Source organism: Necator americanus, chromosome IV (genome assembly GCF_031761385.1).
Source record: "Necator americanus strain Aroian chromosome IV, whole genome shotgun sequence".
Lineage (NCBI taxonomy): Eukaryota > Metazoa > Nematoda > Chromadorea > Rhabditida > Ancylostomatidae > Necator > Necator americanus.
The window spans coordinates 18,677,835-18,700,453 of record NC_087374.1 but is presented as its reverse complement, the minus strand read 5'-3'; the positions used below and the strand labels follow the sequence as shown (position 1 = coordinate 18,700,453).

The 22,619-nt window shown below is 40.6% G+C and overlaps 6 protein-coding genes across 9 annotated transcripts in view; 4 read left to right on the top strand and 2 right to left on the bottom strand.

Moving 5' to 3' along the window:
* RB195_001824 (uncharacterized protein) overlaps nt 1–7,791 on the bottom strand; it is a gene marked incomplete at both ends in the record, with an annotated part of 20,817 nt that extends 13,026 nt beyond the window's left edge. The window contains 5 exons of one of the 2 annotated variants that reach the window (XM_064198782.1): nt 2,484–2,642; nt 4,235–4,342; nt 4,396–4,501; nt 5,784–5,891; nt 7,721–7,791. In XM_064198782.1, the coding sequence (XP_064054663.1) occupies nt 2,484–2,642; nt 4,235–4,342; nt 4,396–4,501; nt 5,784–5,891; nt 7,721–7,791 (552 nt within the window). Of the gene's footprint in view, nt 1–2,483; nt 2,643–4,234; nt 4,343–4,395; nt 4,502–5,783; nt 5,892–7,720 lie in introns of those variants that run through there. The other variant, XM_064198783.1, reaches the window with a different exon arrangement.
* A 2,975-nt stretch (nt 7,792–10,766) lies between these two features.
* Nucleotides 10,767–11,396, top strand: RB195_001823 (uncharacterized protein; the record flags this gene model as incomplete). Its single annotated transcript, XM_064198781.1, has 1 exon — nt 10,767–11,396. The coding sequence occupies one exon, from the start codon at nt 10,767–10,769 to the stop codon at nt 11,394–11,396; it is 630 nt and encodes a 209-aa protein (XP_064054662.1).
* Nucleotides 11,397–11,604: 208 nt separating this feature from the next.
* RB195_001822 (uncharacterized protein) lies at nt 11,605–11,817 on the top strand (the record flags this gene model as incomplete). Its single annotated transcript, XM_064198780.1, has 1 exon — nt 11,605–11,817. The coding sequence occupies one exon, from the start codon at nt 11,605–11,607 to the stop codon at nt 11,815–11,817; it is 213 nt and encodes a 70-aa protein (XP_064054661.1).
* A 72-nt stretch (nt 11,818–11,889) lies between these two features.
* Nucleotides 11,890–12,600, top strand: RB195_001821 (uncharacterized protein; the record flags this gene model as incomplete). The annotated part of the gene is made up of 1 exon (XM_064198779.1): nt 11,890–12,600. One exon carries the CDS (start codon nt 11,890–11,892, stop codon nt 12,598–12,600), a length of 711 nt encoding a protein of 236 aa, XP_064054660.1.
* A 144-nt stretch (nt 12,601–12,744) lies between these two features.
* On the top strand, nt 12,745–15,153 carry RB195_001820 (uncharacterized protein; the record flags this gene model as incomplete). 2 transcript variants are annotated; one of them, XM_064198777.1, is made up of 4 exons in its annotated part: nt 12,745–13,250; nt 13,952–14,069; nt 14,178–14,309; nt 14,995–15,153. In XM_064198777.1, 4 exons carry the CDS (start codon nt 12,745–12,747, stop codon nt 15,151–15,153), a joined length of 915 nt encoding a protein of 304 aa, XP_064054658.1. The 2 variants fall into 2 exon arrangements, with proteins under 2 accessions (XP_064054658.1, XP_064054659.1); XM_064198778.1 differs by lacking the exons at nt 13,952–14,069; nt 14,178–14,309; nt 14,995–15,153 and having other exon boundaries at nt 12,745–13,290.
* A 1,681-nt stretch (nt 15,154–16,834) lies between these two features.
* On the bottom strand, nt 16,835–22,058 carry RB195_001819 (uncharacterized protein; the record flags this gene model as incomplete). Of its 2 annotated transcripts, XM_064198775.1 has the most annotated exons (7): nt 16,835–16,943; nt 19,648–19,823; nt 20,166–20,282; nt 20,468–20,646; nt 20,720–20,835; nt 20,895–21,040; nt 21,996–22,058. In XM_064198775.1, 7 exons carry the CDS (start codon nt 22,056–22,058, stop codon nt 16,835–16,837), a joined length of 906 nt encoding a protein of 301 aa, XP_064054656.1. The 2 variants fall into 2 exon arrangements, with proteins under 2 accessions (XP_064054656.1, XP_064054657.1); XM_064198776.1 differs by lacking the exon at nt 16,835–16,943 and having other exon boundaries at nt 19,545–19,823.
* Between the last annotated feature and the right edge of the window lie 561 nt (nt 22,059–22,619).

Genomic DNA, 22,619 nt, shown 5'->3' with positions numbered 1-22,619 from the left:
ACGTGAGATTGTTGCGTCATAGTGCAATAGCATCGCGCAGTAATTTCGTGTGCATGCCGCTCCAGATGTTCGATTCGTTGCAACCGTTTCATAGCCGATGCCAGGGCTGGGCTTCACTTATGACTCCTACGTGTCTCTATTTCTTTGCACGTTAGCCTCAGATTGGTAACATTCCTTCCTCACAAAAAGAAAACAAGAATGAAACCGGCCGCTTAAATAGTAGCAAACAGTTTGCGTGATCAGACGTGGAACATTATCTTTATCAATACAATGATGTCGTTCACGTCATTTTATGTTAAACATCATTCTGTGATAGCTGTTGGGGAAAAAACAGGAAGAAAACCCATACTTAGGGTAATGTTTTCAAATCGTGTCTAGATTATGTTGGTATCGAAGGGATGTTTAAAGCTAAAGTTTGAATGTTCTTCAAATATAGAAGTGACGCGAATTGAAAGAAAACTATGAAGTCTTTCGCCTAAATTTTTAAAAAAAGAAAGAAGAAGGCGCTGTTAGAAAAGCACAATTCCTACTTTGGACGAAATACCACTATTATTAATTTTCATTGATCAGTGATGGCGAGTGAAGGAAACGCCACAAAATGTCTGAAGTCCGGATTTAGCCGGACGTTCAGACTGGTTTATTATAACTGGAGATGCAATCTTGAGAGAGCACATTCTTTCTTGTGAAACTTCGGAAAATAGTCAGCATAATGTATGAAGCATTCACTGCATCTCGTAGAAGATTTCTAACGAAATGTTTCATAATTAAAAGGCAGCTATTGAGGGACATATTTTTCGTAAAACGTTTCCAACCAGTTTCAAACGGTTCTACTTAATTTTATCTTGGGTGCTATTGTCCAGAAGAATTGACGACTGCAGTCTGTATCATTAGACGGAAAGAACTTCTACACGAAAAAAAAAATACACCAGCCAATCGAAGTAGTGTTCCAATTCAATTTCCATAGTAATTTCTTCTAGAATTGCACGTAATTCTTGTGAAAAAACTGCACATATCATAAATCTATTTTCAACCAGAAAGAGAAAGAGTCAATTCTATCAGATGCGTGCAATTGAATTACGGGTCTCATTAAACGGTGGCGGCTAATCATGTGAAAATGTGTTACCGATACTTTCAATGTACCTGATCCACACACGTGCTAATCCCGAAGAAAAACGCCTTCGTTATAAGCCCACTGTCGTTGATTCATAATCATTATCCTTGTTACAGTCTGCTTATTTTATCTTCCTAATTCAGCTCTGATCCACCAGACTTTTTACTTACGACATGAAAACATCAAAATATCGAATCCTAGTATTTAGGCCTGGAATTTGAGAACATTTTTCCCCATTATCCTTAACTTTAACTATGTTTTTCACTGCAAATGTTTTTTAAATTGTTTTTGAGTTCAGAATCTTGGTGACGATCATCCAGTGTTCTATGTATTAGATTGTAGACTTTCCAGAAGCATTTTCAGATATTTATTCTTTAATTTACTTCTTTTGAACAGAATATAATTAAGAGATATGAAGTGTTGTTGTCGAGTATGTAATGCCATCTTGTTGGTAATAATTTTATACCATCTTCGTAGAAATCTGGTGGCTCATAAAAAAAATCTTTTCCTTTTCCATTTCGAGATGGTCCATGTTATCGTAGTTTTTTGCATCCATGTGATTCTGATTTTCTACCGGTTATGATTTGCGTACATCACCCATTTCTCATCTGCAGTGACTAAGTTCTTCAGCCAGTCAAAGTGCTGTTTGTAACTTAGCGAATACGTAAAAGCAATGATTCTCGTTCCAAGCTGACCAGGTGACAACTTATGGGGTATCCATCTGACATATTTTTATGTCTTTCCCAATTCATGGAGATGTTTTGCAATTATGGTTGTGAACACTTGAACTCAGTTGCAAGATCACGAGTGGTGCGAGGAGGATCGGCTTCAATAGCGGCTGTTAGTCCATCCAAATCAATCTTAAGTTTCCTTGGGGAATGGGGTTCATCGTCAAGCTCATAGTTGCCTTCTCTGAAGTTCTTGAACCAATGTGCCATAAACAACAACATCTTCATCCACTACTGTGGAAATATAGCGGTGGGTCACGGCAATGGAACGTCCTTGTCGAAGTCCAAGCAGTCGAAGGTCACGTGGTTTATGTTCCATAATTAATTGGAATACCATTAAAATCGAATGAGCTACAGATAATTAAGAAGGCTTTTAGCTGTCCTATTTATATGTTTTTGAAATCAAATCCAGAAGCTCGCGGAAAATTTCAGGAAAATATTGAAAAAAATGTTTCTCGAAAGTTTAGAACCTAATATATGGAAATGTTTACATGAACAGTGGAATATAGGCGAATCATTTCTTTCAGTACAAAAAATGTGCCACCCTACATCCTCTATGTTGTAAACTATGGTCTACTGGAGTATAGTGTTCGTTTTTCCAACAGTAGAATAGCCATATAAGTATAAGTATAACATTCACTCACCTTCCTAAGCTCAACGGTATACTGCCACGCCTGTTTCACATCATCCCACAGCCGGTAGTGGGTCGCCATACGTCCACCAGCAGCAAACGATGCTCCAACAGGAGCAGCGCTAACCCATGCCGGTACTAGGTTGACATCAAGTCGACCAACAGTACTTTCCTGAAATAGCATAGATGAAACATGGAAAAAACTTGCGAAAAAATTGAAGAAACCAAACTGCTAAGAGTAAATTTTCCAGTAAGTTCGATTTACTAATTTAGAACGATCCGGTATTTACGAGGAAGTTTTAGGAAACCTGAATTTTTCGGTACTAGCGCTGCGGCTAACATGAAACATTCATTGTTTTCGAATGATGTATTTCTCAGAACGCAAGGGCTAAAACGCAAATATAATCGTCGCCACATAATAGATGGTTTACAAGAAACTATTAAGAATTGTAATTGGGTCTGACAGCATTCTGTAAAACACCTGGTGCAGCCAAACAAAATTCAATTGCAATTTTATTACTAATAGAGAATTCTTAACAAAGGTCTTCTAGAAGAGAAAATCGATTTAAGTGTTTACTGTACTGTGGAGTCGGGGCGTTTGTACTGCGCACAGCGTATACCCAGTCTTAATTCGACTACTTAATTCATTGAAAGGGGACTGTTCAGTATCAAATACTGTACTGCGAAAAATGTGACCAAAACTATGTAGAAAGGTATGAGATTGATAGCTAAGAAGAATCAATGCCGCTCGATTTGGTCCAGTGAAAAAAGAGAAATAAGTGATAAGAATGAACATGACGATATGACGACGGAGTATCAGCGCAATGAGAAATGGAACTCATACTGCACACTTGTTGCACAGTCGATGACAAGACTACGATAGGTCGAGGAATCGATTCGTCTATTTTACGAAACTTTTAGATTCTTGGTGCCTCCACAGATGTAGATGAACAACAGCGAACATCTTATTTTGATACATTAATTACTAAAAGTTATACCACTTGTGCCCTAGACGCCTATGGTAGAAGGTCAGGGAAGAGTTCTTTCTGAAACAGCTACAGTGGATGGCTTTCCAGGAAGGTACTTTTTGGATGTCGGAACGCCTGTTCACATGATCACGTAAATGCCGATACTGTCCCAGTGGTCCTTTTTTGTCCTCTCTTTCATTCCAAAGGATAATTCTGCTTTAACACGTCTACTTTCAATTGATATTGGTTCTATGTAGCGCTTGCGACGACTGTGAGTACAATACTAGCAAACGTTGAAAAAGTTTTATCCGCAGAAATTTGGATTTTCCTAATGTAAATCTGCAGAAAGTAGACGTAGGTCGAGATTAATATGAGCTTTAATCTGTTACTGCTAGGAAATGATGGAGTAATCTGCAACCAAGATGACACTCACGCTTCATTAAATATGAACAAAACCATAAGGTTCCAAGTCTTTCTCCTCAACAGTCGATATCATAACAATATCGAAGACCATACATCTCAATACAATGAAAATCTCCGCGACTGAAACAGTCACAGGTATAGATTTCTCCAAGAAAAAAATCCTGCTCTAGAAAAACCAAGAGGAATTATTTACAGACAAGTCAGTTTTTTTAAAAATCCGACTAAAGCCAATTTCACTAATTTTTTCTTGTTTCCATATATCGAACTATTAGTCCAAAATAAAAACGAATAAAATAATAATAATGTAAAAACATTAAAAGATTCAATAGTTCTCCGGAACAAATAACAAAATCACCATCATTCGCAATCTCACCTCATCACCGCTTTCTATCGATCGGAATTCTGTCGCATGCTGATAGTATTGTATCGCTAGTAGATCTGGACGTACTTCGCACCATGTAATCCCACGAACTTTGTCACTCTGGAAGCTCTTCACATCAGCTGATTTCTCTCAGTTAAAAGTAGGCGAAATACCTGTTGTAACTGTACGCTCCCCTGAATTTCTCCCGTATCCGCATCGAAAACGTGAACGAAACCATCATTTCCGGCTGACACTGCTATGCGTGGATCTTTCTTATGCCTGTAAGGCATATAAATTGAATCTAAAACACAAATCCGAGGTAATATTTGAGCAATAAAAAAAGCGAAATAAATACTCTTATCAGACACCACATTCAAAAGAAAATCTTTGAATCTGTTCGACTTTTACAAAATGAAAATGAAGTTGAAAGCATGGAGAAACCCTTTGGGACTAACAAAGGTTTTCTCAACTCATGCCCTCCATGCAATCTTCAATTTCATCGGTATTCCGTGTGAAATACACCTAAAACAAACAATAGGTTGCAGAACATTTCTGAGAAGCTTTCGCGCTACGTCCAAACAAATCATTAATGAACGGCTCCTCTCCCATAATTGGTTTTGTTTCGCATTTTAGCAGTCGTCTTTTTTCCTCTCAAGCAAAAAAGATTGTCCTTCATTTCCCGCATGTGCAGTTTTTCTATAAATCCAGTTTTAGTGGTTCACAAACATTACATTATTATTATTATTATTTAACGTCATTTACTTGTTGGGGATGAAACTCTTGGAAAGACATGGAAACGGCGTGAGAATGACTTTTCCATGTAGATCTCTGAATCTTGAGAGAAATCTACATGAAAAAGTCTACAATGCCAGTAATGCTATGTTTCTTTATTTGCTTGTTTATTGCTGTCTTCTTGGGAATAACAGTAGCCGAATGAATAGCCACTATTGCGGTCTAACGAGTCGCAGGTGCTCAGTGTGGAGAAATCTATTGACTGTCACCATTTTTTTAGCCACAGGAAAAATCTTTACATGTTTTTGTTAAAGTTACATAGATATTCGTGAACAATGCTACAGACAGCAGCGCTGACTCATTCATATGCACAACTAGAACTGGGGAAATGAGGAAGGAGTCAATCGAGTAGGAACTTTCGGAACTTTCTACAGCATGCAGATGCACTTAACCACGCCCCCTCCACCCCACCTCCCCCTCCCATACAATTATTAACAAAGTTGTTCGCGCAAGATTCGCATTCAAGTGCGTCGTTTTTCATCTCCCAATCTCCCGCCTACCAGTCAGGTACCGGTGCCCCAAGCCTATATGTAAACGGTGGATAGAGGTAGGGACCTTTTTTTGATTATGATAGCCAGTCGAATCATTGCTGGACAAATGGATACTTGAGTAGAACTTAGTTAGACGTTAATAAATAATTTCTTGGTATTCCCCATCTTTGTTGTTTTATCACCATGTAAATAAAAGCTCAATCAAATTTTTCACTGCATTCTCTGCAAACAGTTTCCAGAAAATTCTTGCTGAAATCATTTTCTTGCAGTGCTCTCACCTTGCTGCACTTAACATTAAATTGTGTCCCATAGCCGTATCCATTACTGAGAATTTCTTATACAACCCTAATAATTTCAATGATTCACCCATTCCAAGTCTAGAAACCCTAGAATTCAGACTAGTTGAATCAGTCAACGTTATTAGCGTTAGTATATCACTGAGTTTAGCCGTATTACTAATTAGTACGACTAAACTCAGTGATGAGGGCATCTATTGAACGAGTTAACAGTCTTTGAAACGCTATGGAACGATTCTTCACACTTTTTGAATTATTCGCTTAAAGGCATCACCCCACGAATCTGAGGTGGTGCAGATTTCAGGTGGAGTACTCGTATACGGGATGGGAGACTACGAAGAGGGAGGTGATTCCGTTTTTGTATTGGTAAAAAACGGAAGATGGGCGCACAGTGGGTATAATGGTGCGCCAAACATGGGTTCTTCTTTTTAACAGCGCTTCATCTCTAGTACATACATCCTCTATCATCAGACATGATTCCCTGCAAAACTATTTCGCAGAAAATTTTGTACAACCTGATCCTTTTGAAGTTTCGCGTTAATTAGACAAATCCACTTATAGTATATATTTGTCAGTGTAATAAAAATCGTAGTTTATAGCTTTTCTGTACTCAGAAAAAGAGCTATTAATAACACACTGAATTCAGCACGATCCATCGGTGAGTCTCGCTTTAAATTTTGTGATTGTTCTGCACAACTGTGCCGAGTACAGGCACTTTTCTTCGACAACTCGCAAGAGTAGATCGTTGTGATCTGGCAAGAAAAAAGAACCACTTATTTATTAGTTAATTACTCCTAAAGCGCCCTTTGAACATAAGTGTATGCTGAGTTAAAAGTGAAAAATCAGCAAAAACAAGCGGATATCAAAGAAGGAATTAAACTGGCATGGGTTTGACTCGGCTGAGGTTTACTAATAAAATATAATTTTGGATTGAGAGGTCTGCACTTTAGTGCACACTGATTCTAGCCATTTTCAAAGTGAAACACGGATAGTCTGCCTACAATTCCCGAATCCTATCGAATAGCCGGCAGTTGTATTGAGCTGCTATCTACCATTCATCACTTACTATTCTCGAGATCTATGAACATCTCTCACAATCCAAGTGAGCAGAAATGGCCCTCCAGACCTTTTGCAAAGACTTGTTTGATATTTAATTAGCAGAATCCACATGGAAATCAAGCTGACGTTGCGAAAAAAAAAGCGGCTCTTAGATTCTTGACAGGTGAAAATGCTTCAGAACATCCATGTCAGTTTTTCAACCATGAACACCCATTTCGAAAGAGTTGCACTCCATCATTACCTCCAATATCCGCATTGTTCCATGAATCTAGCGATTATTTCAATTTCAAAGCAAAGCTCAAACCACACAAATTCGACATTCGAATTCCAAAACTTTCACAGGAGTAATAATAGTAATAGTGTAGTATCCTTAATTCAAACTGAGCCCTCACGATATTCTGAGGATTAGCACGACTAAGTTTTCTTTTTGCTGCTACGAAAACAAGGAGACGCTTTTAGAACAGAAGCAAGAGTCACAATAGTAGCGATTTCAGTGAAAGTATGATTTTAATGTTTTAAGTGCTAGATGGATTTATTTTTTCGAAAAAAATCCACAATTCTTTAATTCTTCACCGCTAAAATCGAAAATCTTCGAGAAACTCCATTTTATTCTACTTGCAGGTAAATATACGTAGATCAAGTCCAGTTGGCGTTCAACTGCTCAAAATATCCTTAAGAACTCCAAAGACAATTAAACTCCTCTTCGACGACACTATGAATTGCAGTTTCCGTAATTATTCTTTCTTTTTCAGCTCATGCAGCTACAACTCCCACAATGAGCCAAAGACGATCCCCTATGCCGACCGGGATCCCGGAAATAGTTGAAACATTTCATTTGCCAACCGTGTTGGCAACTTTACCTATTCATATTTTCGCTGTTATTCTCGTATTCACTGTTCTGCTTAGTATTCTGCTGACGAGGCATCTTCATAGTCGTCCTCAGCGACTACTTGCCATCCACTGCGGGTTTTTTCTGGTCGCTTCGTTATACGATCTTGCTTTTGATATCAGCTACTTCGTGATTCTAGATCAGCAGGTGAAACAACTCGTGTCCGTATTTTCTAACGTTTCGAAAAATTCCATAGCGATGCGAATAAAAACAATTTTTGTCAAGGGACATGAACGATAGTAAGATTGTGAAAATGACTAGGCGGCGAATGCAACGATCAAATAAAGTCTGCTGACACTTTTGCAGAGTCTTTGAACGATTGAGATATTGATGAGCTTTCCACAAAGCACGAAGATGTTCTTCAATTGCTGAGTATTCGGTGCAGTATTTGGGGTACGTGAGGAGAGAGGGAGGGAGAGAGAGAAAGAGAGAAAGAAAGAAGAAGAGGAAATGATTTCTCCTGGAACTCTAACGCTAATGGTGAAAAAGATGGATAAGGCCATGGATAGACATTTTCTTTTTTTTTTCTGGATACTTCTTGTATCGTTAGCTATATCTCAGTAATTTCAACAATTTCATCAATGTAAGAGAACATACCACTGTCATCCAATGGGTTTGACATTGAACACAAGTAGATACAAGAGAAAGAAACTCAATTTTTCAAATGATATCGAGAAATAGGAAGCCTTCCCTGTTGTATTTTTAGTCTGGACGATTTTTTCAAAACTTCCTACATACATCCTAAGGCTGTTACGCTCTTTGAGGTTGTACTAACCGATTATTCTTGCCAAAAATGATATTTTCTAACAATTCTATCGCATTCCTCAAGGTAATCCGAGTTTCAGATCACCGTACAGACGTGCTCTGTTGTTCGGAACTTCGTCTATAATCCAATCGCCATACAGGGTTTTGTTGACGCACTTGAACGCTTTTCAATGGCATTTTTTCACTATGATATACCAGTTTTAACGTAGGTTTTTGCAGAGAAACATACAGTTGGTGAAAGGTTTCGTTACGACTGGAAGGTGAGTAGTTCGAAGCCGCCCCCGAGCCGACCAAGTCATACATCACTCTGGATAAAAACAAAAAAAAACACTGACTTTACACATCGGCTGGCCGCATAAGTCACCGTATGGCTGCAGACAAACGTATAAACCTCAAACGATTCCGAAATGAAAGTTGAACGCGTAGGTACATCACCAAAGGAATTGATCAACGACGTGCACTTCATCCCGTCAATTCCAATTTCTTTTCGTAGGATTAATTTCGTTGTTGCTCTCTTCACTGCGCTCGAAAAGAAGCGACAATCTCCAAGGAAACATAAGTTCCAAGGAAACTCTGCACATGAATTTAACTTTCGTGTAAGCAGGATTGAACAGAGTTCCCTAAGAAACGAAGGAATCCTGCTTAAAATCTTCTACTGAAATAACGTATCCCTCTGCCAAGAAGAAAACAACCAGAAAATACTTGATGCCAGTCTGACAGTCAATTCGCAATATATAATAGCTAGTGAGCAGGGGAACAAGGGAGATCGCCGCACTGCATGCATTCATTGCACGTCGTCGCAAATACCGTACCATTTCAGCGTCTTCATTCTCTACATTTCGTTTCCGTTAGTCTGTATTGCGATGGCAACCTATAACAGCTTCATATCGTATACCCTCACCCAAACTGATGACGTCTGTGAAACTGTTCGTCGAACACCGCGGACCAACATTGCACTTCTCGCAATACAATGGTACATTTATTTACATTGTACTTTGCACTTTTGTATAGTGCTATGCTAACGATTGGTGGAAAAAGAAAGCCATCCAAACCAGACCCAGGAAATATGAAAAGGGTGCATTTCACTGAAAATATCGAGCTCGGAAATATTTGATTTCTTTCTCTCCTACGCTGAAAATCAGCTCAGAAAAGAACTCATATTCCCTTTTCTGAGCTGAACTTCAAGCATGGTAGCTATCATTTTGTTAGGAAAATCTCTCAAAATCTGATAAGGCCATCTTGATCGTTTTAAAGTGAAGCTCGTGCGGATTGTTGTTATCTGATACTGGGACGAGATAACGATAGTGCATCAGATTATGAATTAGCTTTTATAGTAACACACAACACCTTGAGATATATGAGGATCTCTTTAGAAACACAAATAAGTTTTGTAATAAAGGAATGACTCAAGAATAAATCCAAAAAAAAGTAAATAAAAATTAGAGAAATAAACAATAGCAGAATAAACCAAATTGATTAATTAAAAATAAAACAAACAAACCAAAAAAACTTACGCATCAATAATGAGGATAAAATAAACAAGTTTAAAACTTTCGAAGTTAAAAATCATGAAAAAAGAAATTAAATTAGTAAGTAAAAACGAATTAAATTAGTAATAACAAAGAAAACAATCAAAAAGAAAAAAGTGCGCTTTATTACCCTTTCCTAAATTATTCATGTTAATTGACGCTACTTAAAGCAAGCTTCAAAGTTGCTTAAACTCCTGCATATGCATGTATCTCTGTAATTTTCTGAATGTTGCAAGAATCCACGGATCTCCCTCACTAGAGGGATCACAGCAGGTTAGTCGCGAGGCTACGTGGCGCGTCCCCGGGTGGCGGATAGGGGGCTAATCGCGGACCAAAAGCGACCTTGTGCTTGCCCAGAGACGCAGGTGGATTCAGGGGATGAACTCCCTGTTTCTGCTGAGCCAGGACTGACTCATGACGTCTTTGTATCCCGCACGTCGGTCCGGCCAAAAGCCTACAATCAAGTGACTGGGAGGTGCAAGGGAGGGGTTTGGAGTCGCCTCCAACAAATAAGCTCCACATGTCCACTCCGGGAGAACGAAAGTTCTCCCAGAAATTCATGGGACTAGAGGCTTGCAACCTGCCCATGGGTTTTAAAATTTTTACGCAAAACACAGTAATAGAAAAGAGTCTCCTGATTCCGGAGGAAAGCCTGGTACGGTAGCGCCAGGTAGTACGGGGTTGCAGGAGTCATGTAGGCTACCAAAACGGAAAAGGACTAGGATGGCGATCTGTACTTATAACGCACGTACGCTTGCATCGGAAGCGGCCATCGAAGATCTGATGATGCAAGCCAAGAAGATCAAGTACGACGTCATCGGACTGACCGAGACGAGACGACGTCACCCTCTCAACGCCGTATGCGAAACTGGAGAAGAACTGTTCTTAGGAACATGCGACAGTAGAGGTGTTGGTGGAGTTGGCATCCTCGTCAACACGTGTATGGCAAAGAACATCGACTCTTTTGAACAAATTACGACCCGAATCGGACGTCTGCGGATGAGAAGATGTGGCCCAACACCAGCTTTGACTATCTTCGTCGCTTACGCTCCAACATCAGGCTACGAAGAAGAAGAAGTCGAAGCTTTCTATATGGACCTAAAGAAGTTCTACCGAGAAGACCATGTCTTCTACAAGGTCATAATTGGCGATTTCAACGCCAAGGTTGGCCCAAGAAGAACGCCGGAGGAACTTCACATCGGGACCCACGGTCTACAATGGAATGACCAGGGGGAGAGGCTCTCCGAGTTCATCATGACGAATAAGACCATCCATGGGATGGGCAATTCCAGAAGCCCTCCACTCTACGCTGGACGTGGGAGTCACCCGGTGGAGGGTATCGTAATGAAATAGACCACATCATCGTCATTAAAAGGTTCTGCATGACGGACGTCGGTGTTGTACCAAAGTTCTATACGAGATCGGACCATCCGCCTCCTCCGAGGAAGATTTTCCTTCACAAGGAGAGCAGAAAGCCGCCAAGTTCAGAGAGAGAAATCCCAGGACTACCATCAACTAGGATCTCTTCGCTACGCTAGCCGGCTTTTGGTAAGATGCCGCAATGGACAACATCGACGAGGAATATGACCGGCTTGTTGAACACCTTCACGACTGCGCAAAGAAGGCTGAGAGTTTTAAAACCACCAAGAGACGCCTGTCTCTTGAAACTCTTGAGCTGATACGCCAGCGTAGAGCAGCACGAGCCGCAGGAGGACCAAGAACTCACGTCCGAGCTCGCAAAGCTTTGCAGAGATGCGGTAAAGGAAGACCTTAAAGAGAGAAGAGCAGAAGTGCTAGCTGAAGCTGCAGAGGCGGGGAAAAGCATTCGCTATGCCCGTCGACGAGGATGACTGCTCTCCGGAACCCAAAGAAAACAGCCACTGCATCGAGAAGAGGGATGGAGGAAATCATCTACGACTTCTACTCTGATCTCTTCGACAGCCATGTCCACTTACCTCCTCACCATCTGAGGGAAGATGGACAAGTCATTCCAGAGGTTCTCCCGTCCGAAATACGACATACTATCATGTCAGTAAGAAATCGTACGGCACCCGGTCCCAACAGAATAAGACCAGAACACCTGAAGAGCCTTCCGCCAGTACTCATCAACACCCTGGCGAGGCTCTTTACACGTTATCTGTCGGAATGCAAAGTTCCTAAACAGTGGAAGACCAGCAAGACCGTGTTGTTGTATAAAAAGGGAGATCCACATGACATCGGCAACTATCGTCCAATCTGCCTACTGTCCGTCATCTACAAGCTCTTTACAAGAGTAATCCTTGATAGGATTGAAAAAGTCTTGGATGAAGGACAGCCATGCGAGGCAGAGTTTCGAAAAGGATTCAGCACAATTGACCACATTCACTTGAAGAAGGCCTTCGACTCAGGTGAGACGGAAGGGGTCGTGGAAGCCTTGGACAACCAAGGCGTCCCTACTCAGTACATAAAGGTACTTCGAGAGTTGTACAGTAGCTTCACGACCGGGATTTCGCCATTCTACAAGAACATCGTCATTGACGTGAAGAGGGTCCGACAGGGTGATACAATTTCACCCTAAATATTCACAGCCACCCTCGAGAACGCAATGCGAAAGTTGGAATGGGACGACATGGGAGTGAAGGTTGATGGTCGGCAGCTACACCATTTGCGCTTTGCTGATGACATCGTACTGATAACACCTAGCATCAGCTAAGCGGAACGAATGCTGACCGAATTCGACGAAACATGTGGATGCATCGGTCTTCAGCTGAATCTACAAAAGACGATGTTCATGCGGAACGGATGGGTCTCGGATGCCCCATTCACGCTCAACGGAACAAACATATCCGAATGCACCAGCTACGTTTATCTGGGTCGGGAACTAAACATGATGAACGACCTGACCCCCGGGGTGCTGGGCAGGAGGAGACGAGCGGCTTGGGGAGCGTACAAGAGCATCGAGGATGTAGTGAAGAAGACCAGGAACACCCGGCTCCGTGCTCACCTCTTCAACACCACCGTACTTCCTGCTTTGACCTATGCTTCGGAAACCTGGGCATTTCGCAATCAGGAAGAAAACGCGGTGAGCGTCATTGAACGCGCAATTGAGAGAGTGATGCTAGGAGGATCCCGTTTCACGCAAGTGAGGGACGGGAGTCGAAGTTCTCTCCTACGTCAGCGATCGAAGATTAGAGACGCCGCCGCGTTTGCCAAGAAAAGTAAAATAAGGTGGGCCGGGCACGTGATGCGCTTTAACGACAACCGCTAAACCAGAGCCGTGAGGGTCTAGGTTCCCCGCGATATTAAGCGCAGTACGGGAAGACCGCCGACCCGATGGTCTGATTTCTTCACGAAGTCCTTCAAAGAAAAATATGATGCTCTTCGTGTCCCACGCGAAAGGAGGAACCACTGGGCTACTCTGGTACGCGATCGGGACAAATGGAGGAATTACTGGCGCCCGCTCGACCAGTTCGAAGATCAATGGGAGTCAAGGTGATCAAGGTGATCAAGGTTGCAAGAATAACGAACGTATCTTTCGGCTTCATGCATTACTTCTGGGACTTTGAACAACCTCCTCATGGCATTTCTGATTCATAATTTAAGGCGTCGCTAGCCATATTCTACTGAGTGATGAATGTGCTCTCTAATGAGAAGTCGTAAAAATTCTGCGGACAAATCTACATCCATCTCACATTTCGATCTCTAGAGGTTAGAAAATTGATAAAAGGAAGAGGAGGAGGATAGTTGAAAACCAAAAGTTGCCAAAGATTTTGGAATTCTGCGTACTAATGCTGACTTCCCCCTTCTTTCTAACAGCATACTGTGAGCTTGAATTTAAAAAAATACAACAAATACAACTTATGGGGCAACAACTCACAAAATTCTCAAAAAAAAAAGCTACAAAATGAAATGAAGCAAGCCAATTTCAGGGGTTCCTCAGTGATCGCTATCATACTGTACATCGCTATATGGAGAAAAGTAAAATACGAAGGAGAAGCAAAATTTTCTCCGAATGACAAAAAAAAAGATTTTGACCCTGTAAAAATGGTTAGTATTATTTTCTTATTTAATCTGCCTTCTCTCTATTTTTATGCTCGATATAATTGACGTGTACCCTAGTGTTTGAAACGGAAGAGAACATAAACGCGTATTTAGTGTTCAAACCGATACTACTGGGATCGCACGGTTGTCAAAGTGTTCTTCATTTGCTGTGCTCTACCATTCTTTTTCGCTCTGCCCAGTCTGCTATTTACTGTTCTCACAGAGCTTCAAATCTACCAAAATTCGGTAGGTCACTTGAGGAATTTCCTATTTATTAAGTAACGTAACTAAAGCCGAAAACTCAAAAATCAATAAAGTCAGTATCTACGAGGTCGTGTACACATACTGGTAGACGCAAAAAAAAAATTCAAGTTTGGTTATAGGGCTGAAAAATTTTTGCACCGCTTCTGGAACTCTCGCTCTATTTTATGCGATCCAAGTTATTCTCATAGAACCAACGAATTTGGCAAAGTAACAAATGCTGACAGAATGCCGAATCCAATTTTTTTAAAGATAATCCAGTCACCTGAAACACAGTATTGGTCGATATATATATATATATACATATATATATACATATATATGTATGTATATATATATATATATATATATATATATATGTATATATATATATATATATATATACATATGTATATATGTATATATATATATATATATATATATATATATATATATATATATATATATATATGATCGTGCTCCAGGAGTCATGCATGAATACTGGATTAAAGATTAGCATGGATGTATAGGTATGGGTCCAAATAAATGGTGCTGGTCGGATTGATTGGAGCATCAGCATTACGAGATCCTGCAACTTTCCAAAACAGGATGTCGATAGTACAAAAAATGGGACCATGCGAAACATTTAAAACAAGGTCGCTGAATTTTCGCTCAAAATTTTGCGCTTCAGGTTGTAAACATCATTAGCATGGTAATCCTGGATCTTACTACTCCTATCATTTGGTTCGTATACATCGCCTACATCGCACATATTCGTCGCGGCCTCTCCGAGTGCCTCTGTTTCTGCAGTGGTCACTATCGTTCAAATCGGACTACTATTAGCCAGTAAATCGATTCCAACACCTGATTACCGAATCCTCAAAGGAAATTACAGGGTACGTGAGCACTATAATGTCATCTAGCTTACTTTATAAACCCTATCTAGAAGAAATCTATTGGAATACATGTTACTATTCATCAAGGCGCCCAACAAAGGAATCTGTAATCATTTTAACAAATATTGGAAAAAAATCAGTCGTAGGAACGTTTATCTTTACGCCCTTTTCTCCCACATAGATAACGCATTTTTTCACATTAGTCGGTTGAGCAAAAAAAAAATCTCTTTACTCAGTGACACTACATTCTTCACTGCTATCTTCCACAGCTGAAAGGAACCAAAGAGCGAAATTGAGTATGTTGGGATCTCTCATGGACAATATAAAGTTCGGGGTGCAGATTATGAGTATGAGTGTGTTTACACCCAATTCTTCCTAATCGTTCTGAAAAACAGCCCAGGAAACATCAACAATACCTCATAACGCTTCGTATCTACGAGCTCCCTCGTTTTCCAAGCCGTTTTTAAGGTTGATTAAAGGCATCACCTCACGAATCTGAGGTGGTGCAGATTTCAGGTGGAGCATTCGTATACGGGATGGGAGACTGCGGAGAGGGAGGTGATTCCATCCATTTCTTGCTAATTGTCGTAAAAAACGGCCCGGAAGATGCGGCGCCGCACAAGACTGGCGCGCTCCAATCGAACCTCTTGTACAAAATGGTGCGCCAAAACGAATGAAGCCGTATCTTCCGGGCCGTTTTTTACGGCAACTAGGAAGAAATGGACGGAATCACCCCCCTCTCCGTAGTCTCCCATCCTGTATGCGAATACTCCACCTGAAATCTGCACCACCTCAGATTCATGGGGTGATGTCTTTGAGAGGAATTGAGCGTGAACACGCTAATACTTTATAGCCTGAACCTTATATTCTCTAGGAGACATGATAACATCGTTAATTTAGTGGTATGGTGATTTTAACAGGACTGTCAGCTATACCTTGTACGAAAAAAAAGACAATATCGCGTGTGTTGCTACGTAAATTGAGCTAAGCTGTGCGATTTCTTTCCTTTTCAGTTAAAGGCATCCCATCCCAATTTTGACGTGGTGCGGAACCCACAGCGAAAGCGTAGAGTTCGGGTAGTGGATTGCGGCATTCAGCGTGGTTCCACTCACCTTTCCCTAATCGTCCCAAAAAACAGCGACGATTTACGACGAGATTTAGACAAGTTGCAATGCGTCACCTTTGTGCATGCGTGGCATCCAAATGTATGCGGTCGAAGATCAATGATTCTCCTCACAACCCTATTCAAGTGAAAAAAATGAACAGGCTGCTGAATGGACCGAAACATGTGCATAAAGGTGCGTTCTAATGTGCGTCGTACAAACTAAAGCGGTTCCCACGCCGTTCTTTTTTTACAACGATTAGGGAAAGATGAGCGGAACCATTCTGGGTTCCGGAATTTACAGAAAAACTCTACGCTTTCGCTGTGGGTTCCGTACCACGTGAAAATCGTGCCTGAAACGAAATAGCGAAGAGCCAGATAACACTTTTTTGTCCTGATAAATCTTTAGGAAATAACTTTTTTCTACTTCTCTGACTTCTTTCAACTAGATTATTACTTGTATTTACAGGTGATCACAATCATCTCTTGGATAAGCCTCAACCTAGTCAATTCCTTTGTTTGAACAGCTTACATTACCTACATTCCCAGCACAAGACAGGGACAGCCAAAATCCTTTTCGGAGAAATATTGCAGAACTGTTCGCCTCTGTACCGCCAACCCAAAAACTTGTCCGTTAACAAACTGCATACGAATTTTTTAGGACATTTCTGCGAATAGATACCTTTATTGGATGCAATTTTTATAATAAACAATTATGATCTATTAAAAGTCCTTTTTTTCAGAGTTTCAATCTTTCTGAAATATTCTGTTATTATAGTATTCTGAAATAAAATACAGGACCTAGAGCCTGCATTACAGAGAAAAACGCAAAGTTACAGGAATGGTTACTATCAGAATGGAACAAATAAACATTTCAAGAAAAAATTCTCTTCCAATTGCGCAAGATATTAATAAGCAAATCCCAGATAGATTCAGTCTGCGATGAGGCATATGAACGCTACTAGTTCGGAAGATGCTAAAACGAAAGCAATGTCCTAGATTTCAAAGAATAAGACACGGTTTTGAATCTTTGATTTCATGAATATAGATGACATCCTTAATAGATGATAATCAACATTCTGAGAAAAAAAAATTCTGAGAAAACTTTTGACATCTAATTATGTAAGTTTGATTATGTGAATTTCTTAATCGACCATAACAAATGAGAAATAAGAAAGTATGTTTTCTTGTCTATATTTCTTGCAATCTTATAGCCTCCTAATCTGAAGAAAAATGCCCACATCCTCGGTATCTATACAAAAAATGAGTAGAATATCTATAGAAAATTAGTTGTGGCAGTTCTGTTGCGTGGTTACCGGTCTCCAAACTGACCGGTTAGTGTCGCATGTTCGCCAAAATTGTGTAAGCACCTCACAAGATATCAAAAAGTGAACAAAACATAGAACAATATTCCGTAGTTTACCGAGTGGGAAGTCTCTTACGGATCAAAACGGCTATGGTGTTTCGGAAGTTTCCAAAGAAGTGGAAAAAAAACACGAAAATAAAACTGGAAGGAAATGAATGAGACTAAATATGAGAATAAACGACTATTTTATATGAAGGAACTACATGTGTGAGGTTCTAACTTAACTAAATATAGGACCCCATTATAGCTTGCGCTTACGAATAAAACATATCTGGTGAGCTAGAGGTGAATCAGTTTCCCTCTAATGCGTCAAGCCAATACTAAAATAATAATGAGTGGAACAGATAATAAATATAGTGTTTGAGGAGGAGCACAGTAGACAGCGTCTGTTTTATTGTACTCGAAATCCTATCCTACACTTTCGAAACAAGAATCAAAATGCTTACAGAAACATTTTTTCTTGTTGTCATCGCCCATTGTCGAGGGGGAACGGTCAAGAGGTACCCGTATGATGTGCCGCCGCGTATCCAGGAGGCTAATGAGCGTCGTTAATTGCACCGCGCGTCTCCTGATACCGTCATAATCGCTACAGTAGCCTGACTGCTCCTCTTGTGCTACGTCTTCAAGATGCCCCGCCCACGCCTCCCTCCCCTCCCATTTCGCCACGTCTACCGCTCTTACGACGATTTTTTGTCGCCGCGCCTACAGCTCTTATGATGCGCTTTTAAAATCGAATGGAAAGGAAAGAACATGATATTAGATGTTGTTCGAAGGTGTACATAAAGTGTGCTTGCATGTTAATATAATAGAAGGAAAGAATGAAATAGATTTGTATAAGTATGCCATTTAGAAATGCGAGTGAAAATGAAATTATCCTGTCTCGACTTGTTAGGTGGGAAACACTCATTCATCTCTGGGAATGCAAGAGATGTTTCAAAAAATGTCCCACTGATCGGTGTTATGCTATCATCTTTACTTTTTTCTTCGCTTTCTAAGGATTTCTTTTTGCTCATCTAGCTGGATAAAATTGACGTCGAAGGATCAACGAGGCGCGAATAATGCCTCACAGACATACACTGTACCTAAAGGTATATCTCGAAGATACAAAGGTCTCTGTTCGCCACTAATATACCTAACCTGTCATATCGATTTTATACAGAGAATAGATAGAAATGAAGCGATAAAACGCTGTTGAAAGAAGTTTGAAGAACCATACAATTTCAAATTTCTATTATATAAAACTGTATAAAACGTACAAGCATGTATTGAAATATTTGGCATGTGCTGTATATAAACATTATATCTATGTAAAATTTTGAAAAGGTAAAGTGTAGAAAGGAGTTTAAAGAATGTATACAAAGTAATAAGCGCATAAATTTACTGTTATTATAGCTGCTGCAGTTGAAGCTAAACACAAATTCGCTGAATGGCATCGTGACAAACAAATACTTATGCACTGCTAGTTTATATCGAAGACATAGGGCATGAAATGTGTTAAATTATGAGATGTGTGGAAGTATATGCATGTTATTCTTTTCCCTAGAGCATCTTTTTGAGATAATTTTTACTTATGTAAAGTTACATTGGATAGAAGGATCTACTTCTTCTCTTTTATTCCCAATAATATGCGCTTAGTTTACTATATCCGTACATCAGAATTCGCTGCGGCAATTCGTTCTTCACTCCCTCTCCAAAACTCGCACTATCTACCGCTTCGTCGCGGCGCGAACGTCGCGCGCGGCGTTGATCAGAGAGCAATAGGTGGGCGGGGTGTAGGTGATCTCAGGCGGTCGTGGAGAATGTATAGCTGGTGGAGCGGTCGTAATTACGCGGAGGAGCGCGGTGCTGAAGGGAGGACAGGAGCGGTCAGCCGGTTTTCACGGGTACCTCTTGTCTCGCACCCATTGTCGAGCCATGCCTCTCCAGTACGGAAACAGAAAAGGCAGAGGCGCAACAAAACAAGACAGAATGGTAACGCACCAATCCATTGCCGTAACACCTCGATCATGTATATGAAACTCGTTCACTGGACCCGTAGGATATCGTAGGTCCCATTTTTGGATGCCTGGTGCTGCTGCCATTTGATTGCAGAGAATGACTGTGGAGGAATCGATCGGCTTCCAGCAAATATCCGCCCAATCACATCCGCTTCCAATCTGAAACAGATAACTAGCTAAATTGAAAGTGAAACAATGAATTAAGTAAATTCTGAACTTTTCTAGGAGTTTTTGTGATCGCCAGTGACAGAAATGGCGATTTGTAAGTACACTTGAGAGAGATGAAATTTTGACCGAAATCATCGATACACAATAAAAATGCAAAAATGACTAGCAGAAATTCTCGGCATTTTTTAAGGAGCTATATTGTGAGCCAACAACGGTTACCTCCCTGCTGCTACTAACAATTAATCATAGCTTCGATTACAATACTGCAAAACTTGTCAACCTTTGACAAAAGACATGTTTCGTTCACGAAACGATTGCAAAAAAAACATTCACCTCAGCAAACTCCAGAATTGGTCCTCCCGGTCTTCGCATATCCCATAGGCTTGCACGATGTGATGATAAGGAAATGAGTATGTTGTCCATAGATCGATTCCATCGCACTTTTTTCACCTACAATAGTACAACTGTTAAGTATTTAATCCAGTGGATGTCGTTTTGCAGACCGAAGAAACTCAGAGAGACCCCGAGCACCAGGGAAAAATCAACTTTCTAAAACCTACAATTTCTCGTGAAGAGTCCTGCGAAGTTTTATAAATAAGAAAGTAAAATCTTAATTTTCCAAGAATCCTCGCCACCTGATCTGTGAAATTTGAAGTTCCGGGGGAAAAAGGCGTCGCTAAATTGGTGAGATCCCAAAGCAGCAGTTGTGCTGCTCCGCCTACAGAAATAGCCCATCTGTTATCAGCAGAATGATCTACTGATAGCACATGACCCTGGTGGTCCCGCCTGGAGGACACCACAGAGAGAGATTTGCCTGGAATTGCAACGTACACCTCAGAACAATAATGAAAAATAAAGTCCAGTGAAACAACTGCAAGCATACTTACTGGAAACAAATTTGTGAGCATCAAAGAAAACCACTGTGCCGTTTTCAGTTCCTCCAAAAATCAAGCCGGATGGATGAGTTTCAGATTTCAAAGGTGCCCACGAAAGTTCATTGAATCTTCAAAAACAAAATCCTTGAAAGGAACCACTTCAAGCCAAAAATTTTAGTTTCTTCACCTATATTGACATGGCACACAGTGCTGCGAAGCACAATTCGCTGACGGCTTTCGGAAAATTTCATCAATTGTGAATAATTCGAGACGAGATTGATTAGTGGTGGCATTTGGATCAAAATAGTGGGCATAATCTGAGACAACAGCTACCTAAAGACAAAGAATGAGAAAAAAAAACCGAGATAAATAAAGAGACTATGGGATTGGTTGCAAGGAAATGTTAGGAGCATATGCATAAATTACATTTAACGCCAGAAAAGAACTACTCATGCAGTACCCTAGAAAGACATGTTTCTAAGTTGTCCTAAATCTATTACAAGAGACAGTTGGACTTGATTCACATAACAAAAAATATAAAGCTGCACATTTTGCAGAAAAAAAAAACACTGAGCTACGAAATGGAGCGGAGTAACGGTGGACGGTGCAGCGTAAAGTTACAATGCCAGGTTCAAGCAGTTAGATCGGGAAACTGTGACCTGAGCAAAGGTTTTAGGACCCAAGAAATTCGAGGCTAAGCAGCTGAGGTTTAGATCCTAAGATCTTATTTGGGTAAAAGCACTCCTACTGTCCCTTTTCTCTCCCTGTCAACTAGATTCGTTTGTCAAGGTGATGTGGGAAGTCTTTAATTGTGCAAACTTGATCCAATTGTTGTTAATGCGCTCCAGTCGACCGCATTGTCAAAAATACAGGAAAGTTAAGCTTCGATGTGCTTGAACATAATCCAAATGATGTACTGAGTTTTAAAAGTTACCCACTCATAGCAGAGTTTAATATAAACGGGTGAAAACGGAAAGCTCTGCACGGTTGCGTAATCGGCCGCACAGCGTTTCACGTCGAAGTGGTGCGGTACAAGCCAGCGGTTAAAATCGAGATGGGACTATCACTTCCTCCGCTCGTGAGAGGTGATGCCGAGGGTTCCAACTATTATAGATTGGAATGCAGCAGCTGCACCGAACTTCAGGTAGTTTTGATCCAAATACACCTCTCAGAGATACAGTTATGAAGAGATAAAACGTAGTTTAAAGTGAATGTTTGAATGTTCCAACAAATATCGATGGAAAAATCACAGCGGAAACAATTTCTTCAAACCCAAAGTGCAGCTAACCTTGAAATCAACTCCGGGCGGGCTCCAGGCAAGGGTTTCTGGACGCTGACGTGTCGTCAACATTGACGAATGGAATCCCTCCTAAACGATGACAAGCATAAACATTTTGCTCTTTTCAGTTGAAACAAGACTTTCTTCCGGAAAATTCACAAAAAAAAACAAGAGAAAATGCGGCACGGACAAGCTGGCTAACTTCAAAAAAGAGAGAAAGCGGAAACACGATAAGATTTCAACACGTAAGTAGTGTTGCTGGTGAATTTGTGGGATAGAAGCAAACAAAATGTAACCGAAGCACACCGAAAACAAGCTGTAAAGACATCGTAAACAGAAATGCGAAGGCGTTCTTAGAGAAAGTACGTAAAAATGGATGAAACCAAAGCATTCAAGGTGGAATTACAACAATACTGAATTAACACGGCCTATCAATGGGATAGGAAACACCTTAAAATGAAGATAACTACACCGAAAAGCATCAATACTCCCAAGCCCAAGAAAAAATATGGCCCCAGCTGGTGTGTTGGGCGTAGTTACGCAAAGTGCTCCGTCGCACGGTTCTTCTAGAATGATGCTCTCTCTCTCCGGTGCGGAAGAGGTTTGGTGTTCATGGATTGGCAAATCATGTGG